General features: G+C 44.4%; 1 protein-coding gene across 1 annotated transcript in view; it reads right to left on the bottom strand.

Annotated features, from left to right (window-relative positions):
- Nucleotides 1-16,343, bottom strand: part of IMPA2 (inositol monophosphatase 2) — a 54,022-nt gene that overhangs the window by 14,328 nt on the left and 23,351 nt on the right. Inside the window, exons 3-4 of the mRNA XM_038746638.1 lie at nt 2,305-2,409; nt 712-757 (exon numbers count right to left, since the gene is read on the bottom strand). Of these exons, the coding sequence (XP_038602566.1) occupies nt 712-757; nt 2,305-2,409 (151 nt within the window). The remainder of the gene's footprint in view (nt 1-711; nt 758-2,304; nt 2,410-16,343) is intronic.

Raw genomic sequence — 16,343 nt, 5'->3', positions numbered from 1 at the left:
TTTCCTAAGAAAGTATGGTTTTCAGACCTCAGGCTTGTGGGCCTGTGGTAATAGGAAGACACAAGCCTTCCTATTTAAAATCGATCTTCCCAGTCTACACCAATCAGGACAAGCAAAGAAAAGAAACTGAAATATTCTTTTACATTCTGTAGTAAGCACTGTGATGTTGATATGCTAATCCTTGAAGTAAAAGATATTTCTGGTTGGAATTTGAAGTTCAAGTGCTACTTTTTAAGTGTGTGCATAATGACCCTTTTAAAAAATCACAAACTGTATCATTTGTATCTTTGGTGCTGATACTTCCCGTAAGCACATGGGCATTTAAGTGACAACCTTCTCTTATGATACAGATGATCTAAACTTTCCCTGCAGCAGTTAATGGTCAGAAACCTCTCCTCAGATAAATATCAGCATGTAGAAGGAAAAAATGGAAGCGAGTAACAAGTTGGGAGCTGCATAAGAAAAGTCAAACATTTCCCCAAACCAGTTTTGCAGTTGGTTGCTTTCATTGGGCCTACGTTTTTTAGTCTGAAAAGCACGTTCTTAGACTTAACTGTCATTTTTCAAAGAGTACTCCAGCTTGGAGAATCGCCTTCAGTTTATGACTCAGAAGAAATACTCCTGAGCAGATGACTGAACAAAAATCAGTGTGTTAACCTCATCTCTAGTCTCAATGAGGTTCCAGGCAGATTTACAATACACATTTAATACCTCTTGTTTAACTGCAAATCCAATGCTGACTGCCACTGTTGGAAACCTGCAATGACCAAAAAAAACGCAGAATATAATGGCATTATTTATAATTAACTCTCCCAAGCATTTAACAGGGATTTTTGATATTTATAATGGTGCATTTACCTCAATAGCCACAGTGCGGCATTGTAGTGTCACTGGTAGGAGCTGATGTCTCTATTAGACCTTCCCTTAATTGCCTCCTACACTACACTCCGGCAGCCTAAAAAACCCAACCCACCTTAGCAAAATCCCCGAGAAACTATTAATCATTTGAAAGAAAAGGAATAATCAGAAATATATGTCAAGAGTCATTCCTTTTTTACAGATTTACAAAGCAAAGGGAGATGCCACAGAACAGGGACAACTCAAGTAGTGGATTTTTTTCATATCAGTCATGATTAATCTTAAATACAAAAGCCACGTGACTGACCAGTTAATCACCAAACATTATGTGTTTTAAAAACACAATAAGATTCATTCATTCATTCAATGGTATTTATTGCGTGCTTATTGTGTGCAGATCACTGTATTAATAATAATAATTTTGGTATTTGTGGAGTGCTTACTATGTGCCAAGCTCTGTTCTAAGCGCTGGGGGAGATACAAGGTAATCAGGTTGTCCCATGTGGGGCTCACAGTCTTAACCCCCATTTTACAGATGAGGTAAGTATAATATAACAATAAACAAACACATTCTCTTCCCACAATGCGCTTACAGTACAGAGGGGGAAGATAAAAGATGAGATCTCAGGAAAGTAGCCTCCTTCATTCATTAAAACAATACTATGTTGGGAAGCAGTGTGACCTAGTGGAAAGAGCAGGGGCCTGGGAACTGGTAGACCTGGGTACTAATCCTACATCTGCCCCTTGTTTGCTATGTGACTTTGGGCAAATCACAACTTCTCTGTGCTTCAGTTATCTTATCTGTAAAATGGGGAGTAAGACTGTAAGCTCCTTGTGGGACACAGATTGTGTCCAACCTGATTAGCTTGTATCTATTCCAGCACTGAGTACAGTGTCTGGTACATGGTAAATGCTTAACAAATACCATAAAAAAACAATACTTCCAATGAAATAATAATAATAATAATAATAATAATAATGGCATTTATTAAGCACTTACTATGTGTGAAGCACTGTTCTAAGCGCTGGGGAGGATACAAGGTAATCAGGTTGTCCCACGGAGGGCTCACAGTCTTAATCCCCATTTTCCAGATGAGGGAACTGAGGCACAGAGAAGTGAAGTGACTTGCCCAAAGTCACACAGCCGACAAGTGGCAGAGCTGGAATTTGAACCCATGACCTCTGACTCCAAAGCCCGGGCTCTTTCCACTGAGCCACACTGCTTCCCATGAGCCATGAAATATGAACTAGTATCTAGCTATGGGCAGAAAGTTATTTTAAAAGTAGACAATTTGCGTTTTTCAAGGTTTTATGTTTTTATTGCTGTTCTGTCACGGAAGGACTACCACATTACATTTCTTTTAAACCATAAAAAACAATGCTGATCAAACCACTAAAAAACAGGAAATTCAGTCACCTCAGGACTGCCTGGATGGCTCCACTTACTTGTGTACAAAGTTGCAAGTGCCATCAATAGGATCAATAATCCATGTAGGGCTGTCAGTGAGGACACATTTTGAGCCAGAGGCAGCAGATTCTTCAGCGATGAACCTGTAGTTCACATAAAACCAAATACAATTTAAAAAAACACCTCCCTTAGTTTGTTGGTGTGAAATATTCACCCAGCATCGACTTTGCCAGCAAAAGATTTATCGAATCCTCTGGTTCTCGAATAAGTGGTCTAATATTTCTCTTAACCTGGGCACTGTCCTCAATTAATCTCTCTCATTCAAATACCTATTCAATCTGTTACCAAGTCTTGTCAGTTCTACCTTCACAACATCACTAAAATCTGTGCTTTCCTCTCCATCCAAACTGCCTTCATGTCGATCCAAGCACTTAGCCTATCCCCTCTTGATTACTACATCAGCCTCTTTTCTGGCCTCCCTGACTCCTGTCGCTCCCCACTCCAGTCCAAACTTCACTCTGCTTCCCGGATCATTTTTCTACAAAACCATTCAATCCATGTCTCCTCGCTCTTCAAGATGCCTTCAATGGTTGCCCTTTCATTCACCTCTGCATCATTCAGAAACTCCTTACCAGTGGCATTAAAGACTCAATCACTTTTCCTTTTCCTATCTTACCTCAATGATTTCCCACTACAACCCAACCTGCTCAAGTCACTCTTCTAATGCCAACCTACTCACTGTATCTCGATCTCGGCTATCTCGCTGCCAATTCTGGGCCCACATCCTCCCTCTGCCCTGGAACTCCCCACTCCTTCGTATCCAACAGACAACCACTCTCCCCACGTTCAAGTCATATTTCTTCTCCAAGAGTACTTCCCAACTAAGCCCTTATTTCCCCTACTACCTCTCCCTTCTGCATCACACTTGCACTTGGATTTGTACTTTTTATTCACCCCATACTCAGTCCCACGGCACAATGTACATATCTGTAATTTATTTTAATGCACATCTCCCCTTCTAGACTGTAAGCTCCTTGTGGGCAGGGAATATATCTACCAACTCTAATACACTGTACTCTCCCCTCCACTGAGGACAGTAACTGCTCAATAAATACAACTGATTTATGAAAGTAAAAAGTAATGGGGAAGAGAGGTAGAGAGACAGTACTTGATTTCAGTTCTTCTGAATGATAGCTAACAATGAAATTTCTCTAAATTCCAGCTAATTCAGCAGGCAGTTACCAGGCTCTAAGAAACACATAGCACATTTCCTCCTCCAGAAGTGAGTTCACTGAACAACTGAGAGGAGGGTGGAAAGTTTGAATCAATGACACCTTCTCCTCAAGAACCCCTCAATTTAAGAGATTAGAAGAATTTGAAGAAAGTTGGGAAAACAATGCAAATAATTTAAGGGTTAGTAAACAGGGCATACTAGGAAAGGCTACAGAGAAGGGACTTACACAATTATTGTTTTAAGGAAAGTAGAGGCTGTGTAGTTGTTCTGTTCCTTTGGAATGGGACAAGGGAGCAGATTGAAGTTGCAATAGGAGGGATCTAGGTCCGAAGATTTCCTAAATATAAGAACTATGGTGTTTTCAAGAGAAATTGAGAATCTACTTCTCTGGAAAGTTACCAAATGCGTGGACAATGACAACCACTGTTCTAGGCTGACTTACCTGTAGCTCTGCCTTGAAAAACTCAATCCTAGGGAAGTTTAATATGTTTAATTGCAAGAAGGTACTAACAACTGCAGGTGAAACAACAGTATATTATAAGAAGACTGACTTCCAAATTTCATTCCCTCTTTTTCCATACCGCTGAGGGAACAAAACACTGTTTAGGCTCTTCGGGTTTACAGAATTTAAGTTAACATCCCTTCTCTGGAGGAGCTTAAGACAGGCAAATGGATAAAAACAGATAACCTTTGTTACAGAGATGATAGGTCTCAGCTCATGTAAATTAGATGTATTGAGATAGAAGCAGATGCAGTCAAATATATTTATTGAGTACTTACTGTGCAGAGCACTGTACTAAGCACTTAGGAGAGTACAATACAAATGCCATAATTATTACAATACAACACTATAACAGACAAAATTCCTTGACCACAAGCTTACAGTTCAGAGGGGAAGATGCAGATGGTTCTCAATTAATCAGAGAAGGCCTTCTAGGAGAGATACCTCTTAAGTCTTGAGTTTGTATCTGCTCCTTTTATTCACTCCTTCCTCAGCCCCACAGCACTTATAATAATAATAATGGCATTTGTTAAGCACTTACTATGTGCAAAGCACTGTTCTAAGCACTGGGGAAGTTACAAGGTGATCAGGTTGTCCCACATGGGGCTCAGTCAATCCCCATTTTACAGATGAGGTAACTGAGGCACAGAGAAGTGAAGCGACTTGTCCAAAGTCACACAGCTGACAAGTGGCAGAGCCGGGATTTGAACTCATGACCTCTGACTCCAAAGTCCGTGCTCTTTCCACTGAGCCACGCTGCTTCTCTAGCCACACTGCTTCTCATGTACATATCCATAATTTATTTATTGATATTAATGACTGTCTCCCCATCTAGACAGTAAGTTCCTTGTGGGCAGAAAACATATACATTCAATCGTATTTACTGAGCACTTACTCTGTGCAAACATTGTATTAAGCACTTGGGAGAGTACAATACAACTGACAACCCCCAGCCTATAACAAGCTTAGTGCAGCGTGGCTCAGTGGAAAGAGCACAGGCTTGGGAGCCAGAGGTCATGGGTTCTAATCCCGGCTCCACCACTTGTCAGCTGTGTGACTTTAGGCAAGTCACTTAACTTCTCTGGGCCCCAGTTACCTCATATGTAAAATGGGGATTAAAACTGTGAGCCTCACGTGGGACAACCTGATCACCTTGCATCCCCCCCAGCGCTTAGAACAGTGCTTCACACATAGCGCTTAACAAATGCCATTATTACAATTATTTACAGTCCCTACCAACTTTGCTATATTGTACTCTCCCGAGCACTTAGTAGAATACTCTGCACATGGTAAGTGCTCAATACATATGGTTGATTAACTGAGTCCTAAAGAATAAATAATATCAGGTTGGTGGAGGGATTGGGCTGGGTAAAGAATTGGGTTTAGGCTTGTGGGCAGGAGAAGGAAAATACTACATATCCCTTCTCGGGCTATGGCATCAACAGTGAATATTTTTGACTGAAGATCCACCTGTGAGGTGGATAGGCTCAATAGAAATCCTGAAAAATAGCTGGCTAATGTGGGTGGCTAGAGCCACAGTGGCTACCAACACTGGCATTATGATGTGGACACTTCAACCAGAAATGGCTCCTGCACTTAATCAATCTGTGATATTTACTGAGTGCTTACTGTGTGCGGAGAAGATATTAAAATAAATTACGAATATGTACATAAGTGTGGAAGAGCTGAGGGCAGGGTGGATGTCAAGTGCTTAAAGGACTGATTGAATCTGGGCATGCATTACACACTATGCTGCACTCTTGTCCATTTCCTGGCTTGTGGCATTCCTTGCCCCAGCGAGAAGACACCCAGAAAGAACCAAAGAGTGTGGGTGGCACAGAACTCCCCACTAACACTTTACGCAAGGTTTCAGGATCAAGACTCATCCACATTCTTGACGGGAGACGCCATCACCATTTAACTGTTGGTTGGCCTGTTTAGATACAGTAGAGTGTGTAGAGATCAGCCTGTTTTCAACATCCATTTCCAGTAGTGGTTTCCACAGGAAAGACTCTCCACTCCCTCAGTTGTAAGTGCCTGTTTGGGACACTGAGGCCCAAGAACTTTTTTTTCCCCACAAGTGAAGAATTTAAGCTGTTTCGAAATCCTACCTCTGTAGCTGGTTTTGTCTTAATCTAAATGATTGGCAGTTAATTTCTTTTTCAAAAAGAGTTCCCACCCTAAAAGTACATATTTAACCAGAGCAGGTTCAAACTCCTAGGTTAGGGACAGATTTGGAAGAAAAATCACTCCACGATATAACTCAAATTATGAACAGGTTATGCCCAACAGATTAGAAGGGATGTTTGCTACCTCTAAAACCTAGTTCTGACAGCTACATGTGGAGCGAGCAATCAATAGTATTTATTGAGCACTTACTTTGTGCAGAGCACTATGCTACGTGCTTGGGAGAGTACAATATATCAGAATTGGTAGACATGTTTCCTGCCCACAAGAAGCTTACCATTAGAGAAGAGAAAGGAAAATGAAGAAACTTTGCACAAGACACTAAATAGCAGACATACTGGGTGTGTTTGAAGGTGGTGGGGAAATCATGAAAAATAAAGGTAAAATTTTAAGAAACGTTTGAGGTCAGAACATTAGGAAAAATAATGGTCTGATTTTGTGTGGTACAATAACACACCCTATACCTGAATCATGCAGATAATTAAGATAATAAGGTGAGTTGCACACAAGGGTTGAAAGCTGATTCGACTACTTCCTTCTCTTCAGTGGCTCACTTACGTTTTTCTGAATACTTCCCCATGAAGAATGGCTAGCTGGGTCAACTCTACTGTTTTGTACCGAGAGTGAAAACTGATGTCCTATTTATGAGAACAAGTTACCCCTTCATTGGTAAAAAACTGGAATCTAACTCCTAAATAAAGACACTTAATTATTACATTTTAAAATTCACACTTCCTCCACTTAGCCACCCCAAAAACCTGGCAAATTCACAGTCACAGGCTCCCGGCCTAGTGAGAAGCGGCATGGCCTTGTGGACAGAAGAGCACGGGCCTGGGCGTCAGAAAGTCATGGGTTCTAATTCCGACTCTGAAACTTGTCTGCTGTGTGACCTTGAATGAGTCACTTCACTTCTCTGTTCCTCAGTTCCGTTATCTGTAAAATGAGGATTGAGACTGAGCCCCCACGTGGAACAGGGACTGTGTCCAACCCGATTTGCTTGTATTCCATTCGAGCACTTAGTACAGTGCCTGACACATAATAAGCACTTAAATACCACAAGTTTTTTTTTTCCTCTAGTTACATCAGCCCAGCCTCCAAGCCACTTTCAAAACGGTCTACTCTCAGCTTTGATCAATCCCCAGTGGAAACAATCAGGCCACAGAGATTGGGGCTAGCTTGAGAGCAGATATGTCACTAGGACGACAAGGAGTTTCTTCCAATTTTCAAGGTATATGAAACTTGCTTCCCCCTGCCACCACCCTCCACCCCCCAAAAAAGGTGGCCCTGCCTCTCAAAACTCAGACTGTCAACATAAGCTGTGTCAACACTGACCTAAATTATTTTACAAAATAGGGGAACAGAATTATCCAGGTTTGACTCCACTAAGTAAATTGCTCCTACTAAGTGGTCTAGTGGAAAGAGAATAGGACCGAGAGTCAGGAAACCTGGGTTCTAATCCCAACAACACCACTTGCCTGCTTTGTGAACTTGGGCAAATCACTTTTCTGGGCCTCAGTTCCCTCATCTGTAAAATGGGGATTAAGTACTTGTTGTCCCTTCCCCTTACATTATAAGGATTATGTGAGGCAGGGTCCATGTCTGATCACATTGTATGTACCACAACACTCAGCAAATACCATTACTATTATTACATAATACCGAATATTATTCCATAATACATATTATTATATAATAATAATGATAAAAACTAGGCCCTGAGGAGACAAGGCAAGTATTTCAAAGCCAAATAGAATTTTAGGTTCCAAATGTTTTCTCTCCCTCCTCTGAGTGGTTCTACCCCTAAATAATAATAATAGTGGTATTTGTTAAGCACTTACTTTGGGCCAGGCACAATATTAAGCACTGGGGTGGATTCAAGCAAATTGGTTTGGACAAAGTCCCTGTCCCACATAGGGCTCCCAGTCTCAGTCCCCATTTTACATATGAAATAACTGAGGCACAGAGATGTGAAGTGACTTCCCCAAGGTCACACAGCAGCCATACGGCAGAGCCAGCATTAGAACCCATGACCTTTTGACTCTCAGGCCCGGGCTCTATCCTCTACGCCATGCTCTAAACAATCTCCTGGACAACTGAGAAGTCAAACTACCCCAGATACAGGAGGTAGGAACTGAAAACATGCTGGCAGGATGATGGCACATCAGCAACCTCATCCCAAAGATGGAACACTCCCAGGATGTGGCTGTTTACTTTTCCCTTCCCTTAACCATTCTTGCCCATGTTTTAACTTGGCATGCCAAACTTTTCCCTCCCTTAATCCTGAAGCTGCTCTTCTCTTTTCAACATACTTTATCCTATGATAAAACAGTTCACTCCTTAGGCTTACATGACCAAAACCTAAAAATAAACAAAAATTCACACTGGAAACTCCTCCAGAAGGCCATTTGGCATCACAATAAAATTGGCTGCAATCTCCTAAAAATTCTGAAAACTATGTTAAATGAACCTTCAATGGTCGCCACTTCTGCCTCAAAGAGAAACTTCTTACCATTGTCTTTAAATCACTTAATCAGCTCTCCCCCTCCTATCTTACTTGGCTGATTTCCTATTATAACCCAGCCTGCTGTGGTTCACTACTCCAATGCTAACCTCTCACTGTACCTCAATCTCACCTATCTCACCACTGACCTCTTACAAACATCCTCTCTGGCCTGGAACTCCCTCCTCAATCAAATTCTTTCATTCAATCATATTTATTGAGCGCTTACTGTGTGCAGGGCACTGTACTAAGCACTTGGGAAGTACAAGTCGGCAACATATAGAGATGGTCCCTACCCAACAAAGGGCTCACAGTCTAGAAGGGGGAGACAGACAACAAAACACAACATGTAGACATGCGGACAGCTTCATCTGAGGCGACAAGGGACCCTGCGCCTTTGGCCCACGGCATGTCCATCCTCTTGCTGGAAACCTCGGACACAAAAACTGGACTGCCCTCTGCCACCTCCACCCTGACTCAAAGCCCTGTCTCCTGGGAGATGCAGTAACAGTAACTCAGCTAACTACATTTGTTCTCAGCTCCTGGGTTTCCACTCACTACTCTACGCCCACTCTACTCGGAAAAAAATAAGCCAACCCATCAGTAAGGTTCCTTTGGGGGTTTTGGAGAGGCAGGACCCCAGTCCAGGGCTGTTCCCTGGATGGAGGAGCCCCAGCATGCAGGTGATTAGCTTCATCCTCAAAGCTGGACTCCCCCACTGGAAAAACAGAAACATGTGTACATGCGCGCGCACGCGCGCGCGCACACACACACACACACACACACAGAGGCATGCAGCCCCCGCCTGCATTCATTCATTCACTCAATCGTATTTATTGAGCACTTATTGTGTGCAGAGCACTGTACTAAGCACTTGGGAAGTACAAGTTGGCAACATATAGAGATGGTCCCTACTCAATAACGGGCTCACAGTCTAGAAGGGGCCTGCAAACAGCTCACTTCTTAGAGGCCAGGCAGGGCTCTCTTCAAGGCCAACCTAACACCCCTACTCTACCCTCCAGGGACACCCTGATCCATATCAATGGGACAGTGGAGTCCCTCTCACCAAGCCAGACTGTTAGGGTGAGGGCAAGGTCAGTGAGAGGCCAAGGAGCAGCTTAATTCTCGGACAACTGGTCTGAAACCCGGGAATAGCCCCCGGCAGGTGTGGACATGAGACAGCTGAGGGGTGTGAAGCGCCAGGCCCTGCCCATACCATGGACCAGCCCGGCAGCCTCAACACTGCTCCATGGTGTCAAACTGTGAAGAGCAGATAATAATAATAATGATGGTATTTGTTAAACGCTTACTATGTGCAAAGCACTGTTCTAAGCGCTTGGGGAGGTTACAAGGTGATCAGGTTGTCCCACGGGGGGCTCACAGTTTTAATCCCCATTTTACAGATGAGGTAACTGAGGCACAGAGAAGTTCAGTGACTTGCCCAAAGTCATACAGCTGACAGTTGGTGGAGCCGGAATTTGAACCCATGACCTCTGATTCCAAAGCCCGTGCTCTTTCCACTGAACCATGCTGCTTCTCAGATTTCCCAGAGACCATTCTGAACAGGAATCTGATGAGGGAAGATTCCAGAGTCCTAGTCCAGCCGCCCCGCTGCCGTCCAAGGGCCCCAACTCCGCCACTCTATGCTCTCTACCCCTGGGGCTCAGCTCCTCAATTCTTGGAGCAGCTCCAAAGAGGCAGCCTTGCGACACCTAGTCAGGGGACGTCAACACCCTTCACCCTCCCTTCTCCATGAGGGCTGCTGGGGAAAAACACCACGGATTGACTTGGAGCTTCATGGTGAATAGAAATGTGACACGGTGCCACCAAGAAGTGAGGGCCACGATGATGGAAAGGAGTTTCCCTCTGGCAGAACCCGGCAGGACCGCAGCGGAAGGGCCAGGCAGATGGACAGACCTGGTCCCGCTCAGCTCCAGGGGCTAAATGGCCAATGAGTCATTTACCAGTGCCGCAGGGAGGAGAATTGCATCCTTGCTGGCCGAGGGACACATCCGCACCACCTAGCAGGTCAAGTATGGGACACGAACAGCAAAAGGACCATCACGATGGCAGTGTTGGGGTAAGAACATGGGGAAAGGGGGTGCCTCTCTGGAAATGAAGGGGAATTAAGAGCCTCTCTTCTCCTGCTGTAAAGGAGCAGTGGAACTCTCCCCAGCATCACAAATGGGCCCTTAGCCCAGAAGATTCCAACCTGCCGCCAACCCAATGTCTCTCGGAACAGCACAGTCCGCCAGGGTGGGACTTCCCGCCTCCTCTAACTCGAGTTACCCAGGGGCTTTAGAGCCACCAGGGCCACCCGCCCCCTTCCCCCCTATGCCCCAAAAGAATGACTGGTTTTCAATCTAGCTCCTGAGCTGCAGGAGCTGGTTGGTGGGTGGGGGCGGCGGGGGGAGGCCACGGCTAATGCAGCTCATTCGGGTTCTGGTTGTGCAGGTTCTGCTGATGCCGGTTCAAGTTCAGGGAGTTCTGACAACCTATCCCTCTCTCTGCCTTCAAAGCCTTATTAAAATCACATCTCCTCCATATGCCTTCCTAAGCCCTCATTCCTCTCTACTCCTTCTCCCTTCTGTGTCTCTTATACACTTACATCTGTAGTCTTTAAGCACTTGATATTCCTCCACCCTCAGTCCCCCCAGCACTTATGTACATATCTGAAATTTATTTTAATAGCTGTCTCCCCCTCTAGACTACAAGCTCCTGGTGGGCAGGGAATGTGTCTATCAACTCTGTTAGATTGTACTCTTCCAAATGCTTAGTACAGTGCTCCGAACACAATGACAGTCAACAAATATCAACGATTGATTATATTTAGCCATATCCAGATCTCTACATTTTGTTTAGAGTTTTAAATAACCTCGTGACTCCCCACTTCAGCTTGGCTCTGACTACGTGACATACTTACTGTGCCAAATCTCTGCTGAACCTCAAGTCCTAGAATGTATACTAACAGCCAAAAATAGACCTGAGGCAAAATATTGCATCTTTAGATACCTAAACAAGATTTTTTTAGTTTGATAATGCCATGCAGTTCAATCTAAGTGAGGTTGAGTAAAAAAAAAAAACCTGAAAAACCAAAAGTCTAGTTGTCTTGGGACCCCAGCTGACTAATAACAGAGAAAGGCAGATGAAGGGCTGGGATGTGAAGCAAAACAGTGACCACAGGCAGATCTGAGACACTGACTGCTTTGTAAGAAGTCAAGGAAGCATCAGGACAATTACACATCAGAAAGAGACCTTGATTCGGTTGAACAGTACTCTCTCAAGCGCTAGTACAATACTCTGCCACTGACTGATCTAGGCTAGAAGAAGAACAGACATTAAAAAAAAAAAAACCCAAAACACTGATATTAGAAATGGGGTTACATTTTTCCATTAAACCCCTAAACTTCATGCTCTGTAGCACACAAATATGGCTAAAATAAAATTCAGACATAAATGACATTCTAAGGATAGCCCAGGGAGCTCAAATTAAATTAGGATAAAGAGAGAAGGCAGGTGGAAGCCCCAGCCCCCAAGCTCGGGGGGCAGGCACCTGATGTGGGAGGCAGCACAGGTAGAGAGTAGCGTGTCTTAGTGGCTAGAGCCCAGGCCTGGGAGTCAGAAGAACCCTGATTCTAATCCTGGCTCCGCCACATCTGCTGCAGGACCTCAGGCAAGTCACTTCACTTCTCTGTACCTCAGTTCCCTCGTGCAAAATGGGGATATGAAGCACCATGGCATAGTGGAAAAAGTGCAGGGCTGGGAGTCATGGGCTCTAATCCCAGCTCCGCCACTTGTCCGCTGTGTGATCTTGGGCAAGTCATTTAACTTCTCTTGGCCTCGGTTACCTCATCTGTAAAAAGGGGATTGAGACTGTGAGCTCCACATGGGGCAAGGACTGTGCTCAACCCAATTTACTTGTATCCACACCAGAGCTTAGTACAGTGCCTGGTACATAGTAAGTGCTTAACAAATACCATAATAATTATTATTATCACTTATTGGGTGCTTACTGTGTGCACAGTATTGTACTGATTACTTGGGAAAGTAATAGTAATAATAATAATAATAATAATGGTATTTGTTAAGTGCTTACTATGTGCCAAGCACTGAACTAAGCACCGGGATGGATGCAAGCAAATCAAGTTGGACACAGTCCTGTCCCACATAGGGTCATAGTCTCAATCCCCATTTTACAAATGAGGGAACTGAGGCCCAGAGAATTGAAGTGACTTACCCAAGGTCACACAGCAGGCAAGTGGCTGAGCTGGGGTTAGAAACCAGGACCTTCTGACTCCCAGGCCCGTGCTCTAGCCATTAAGCCATGCTGCTTCTCAAAGTACAATACACTAGAGGAGGTAGATGTGATTCCTACATACTAGGAGCTTACAGTTTGGAGTTGGGGAGACACACTAAATTACAGATAGATCAGGCCAAAGACTGGCTGAGAAGCTCTGAGGGTTGTGCCAACTCCCCATGACACTGGATGCCCTGCAGTAAGAGCCTTGCTGAGGGCACAGCAAATAATCCTTGCGTCATGTCTTCAGGAACAGAGTCATGGTGCCCTCAACCTTGATGATTCAAGAGCAAGGGTGTTCAATGAAATGTGGGTTCACACACCCATGGAAATAGGATAACTGGCCTCTGTTTCTGTCAGCACCCTCTGCTCTGTCAAGCTTCCCTTCTACGGGCAGGAAAAAGAAGGGTGGGGAAGAGGAGAAGGAAGGAGATTTTTCCAAGGGTGCTAGAGAAAACTTTATGGCTGGTTGGTTTGGGTCTGGGGCCACTGGAGCCTCCCTTTTAGAGGACAGTCACCTGGGACAACTCAAAGAAAGAGCATCACCCCACACTCCACTCTGACCTGGACTATGAGGAGTACAAATGAGGAAAAGCAACTCATTACCCTTGGTAACAAAATGACTAACCAGAGAGGCTGAAAATGTAGCATTAAATAAAATTAAGTTTATAAAATGTGTCACCCTGATATTAAGAATTCCTTCTTTCTTGACTTATAAAAATTAAAGGTATTAATGAGTTCCAGAACAAACATCTTTTGCACTCCATAATACATTCATTCTTCCTCTCCTGCCTAAACTCCTGTAAGAGATTGGCTAGTTACCAGAGAATGTACCCTAATTACTCAAGCTCCCTTTTAATTGGAAGTGAACAGAGATGTCCTCAGTAGAGAATTAAAACTGGGGAAGCACCCGGGCTTTTTCTGGGGGAGAAAAAGATTTCTGAAGTCTGTGTTTTTAACCATCTTTCTGGCCAACAGTATCAGCCTGTGCTCCCCAAGGCAACAGTATTGGCCTGGGGAAGGGGTACGCACCCTAAATACCTGCATGGTTCAGGCCCAGTCCTTGCCTCAGAACCGAACTTCTAGGGTGAGAGCTGGCCAGTACAGACACAAGCCCAGTAGGATCTGAGGGGACCCAAGAGAATCTCTCCCTCCTGTTACCTCCCCTCCCTGCAGCCCCGGAGTTTCCTGGGTCTCCCAGCCATTCTTGACTCTGCTGCTTGTTGGAGCTGGGACCGCAGTACCAGAGATACAGCCAGAACAGGAAGTGGACATTGAAGAGGCTCTTCCCCTTCAAATTATTAACCTCATGTAATTCTGGAGGAAGGCTTAGGGTTTGGGAAGATGTGGGGGCCCAAACACTAAATAGTTTAATTCCTGTCATGTTTGGGCCAAACTCAGGCTGGGGGTAGCGTGACCTAGTGGATAGAGCATGGGCCTGGAAGTAGGAAGGACCTGGTTTCTAATCCCGGCTCCACCACCTGTCGGCTGTGTGACCTCAGACAAGTCACTTCACTTCTCTGTGCCTGCTACCTTATCTGTCAAATGTGGATTAAGACTGTTAGTCCCATGTGGATCAGACACTGTGTCCAACCTGATTCGTTTGTATTCATTCATTCTATTTATTTATTTATTTATTTTATTTGTACATATCTATTCTATTTATTTTATTTTGTTAGTATGTTTGGTTTGTTCTCTGTCTCCCCCTTTTAGACTGTGAGCCCACTGTTGGGTAGGGACTGTCTCTATACGTTGCCAATTTGTACTTCCCAAGCGCTTAGTACAGTGCTCTGCACATAGTAAGCGCTCAATAAATATGATTGATGATGATGATGATTCATTCATTCAATCGCAATTACTGAGTGCTTACTGTTTGCAGAGCACTGTACTAAGTGCTTGGGAAAGTACAGTACAACAATAAACAGACACATTCCCTGTTCACAGTGAGCTTTTAGTTGAGAGGGGGAGTCAGACATTAATTTAAACAAAGAAACTGCAGCTATTTACCTAAGTGCTATGGGGGTGGGAGGGGGAAGAATGCAGATTTGTGAAGCGTTCCATATTTTTACTTGTTTTGATGTGTATATATCTATAACTCTATTTATATTGATGCTATTGATGCCTGTTTGCTTGTTTTGATGTCTGTCTCCCCACTTCTAAACTGTGAGCCCGTTGTGGGCAGGGATCATCTCTTTCTGTTGCTGAACTGTACTTTCCAAACATGTAGTACAGTGTTCTGCACACAGTAAGTGCTCCGTAAATACGATTAAATGAATGAATGAATGAACAAAGGGAGCAAGTTAGGTGGGTGCAGAAGGGAATGAGAGAAGAGGAAAGGGGGTGCTTAGTCAGAGAAGGCCTCTTGGAGATGTGCCTCCAATAAGGCTTTGCAGAAGGGGAGATTAACTGTCAGCTGGATTTGAGGATGGAGGGCGCTCCAGGCAAGAGGCAAGACGTGGGCCAGGGATCGGCAGTGAGAGAGACTAGATCGAGGCACAGTGAGAAGGTTAGCATTAGAGGAGAGAAGTATAGTGAGGTGAGGTAGGAGGGGTGAGGTGACTGAGTGCTTTAAAGCCAATGATGAGGAGGTGAATAGGCAACCAATGGAGTTTTTTGAGGAGGGGGATGACATGTTCTGAACGTTTTTGTAGAAAAATGACCCAGACAGCGGAGTGAAGTATGGACTGGAGTGGGGAGAAACAGGAGGCTGGGAGGTCAGCAAGGAGGCTGATGCAGTAATCCAAGCGGGGTGGGATGAGTGATTGTATTAACATGGCAGCAGTTTGGATGGAGAGGAAAGGACAGATTTAGCGATGTTGTGAAGGTGGGACCAACAGGATTTGGTGACGGATTGAATACGTGGGTTGAATGAGAGAGAGAAGTCATGGACAATGCCAAGGTTATGGGCTTGTGAGATGGGAAGGATAGTGATGTCATCTACAGTGATGGAAAAGTCACAGGGAGGACAGGATTAGGGTGGGAAGATAAGGAGTTCTGTTTTGGATGTGTTAAGCTTGAGGTGACAGGAGGACATTCAAGTAGAGATGTCTTGAAGGTAAGAAGAAATGCGAGACTGCAGAGAGGAAGACAGATCAGGGCTGGAGGTGTAGATTTCGGTGTCATCTGCACAGAGGTGGTAGTTGAAGCCATGGGAGTGAATGAGTTCTCCAAAGGAGTGGGCATAGATGGAGAATGGAAGGAGACTCAGAACTGAACCTCGAGGGATCCCCACAGCTAGGGGGTGGGAGGCAGAGGAGGAGCCCGCGAAGCAGACTGAGAATGAACGGCCAGAGAGATAAGAAGAGAATCTGGAGAGGACAGTGTCAGTGAAGCCAAGGGGGGTGGTCCAATCAATCA

This window comes from Tachyglossus aculeatus, chromosome 5, assembly GCF_015852505.1.
Source record: "Tachyglossus aculeatus isolate mTacAcu1 chromosome 5, mTacAcu1.pri, whole genome shotgun sequence".
In the NCBI taxonomy this organism is placed as follows: Eukaryota; Metazoa; Chordata; class Mammalia; order Monotremata; family Tachyglossidae; genus Tachyglossus; species Tachyglossus aculeatus.
This window is presented reverse-complemented; position numbering and strand designations above follow the sequence as displayed.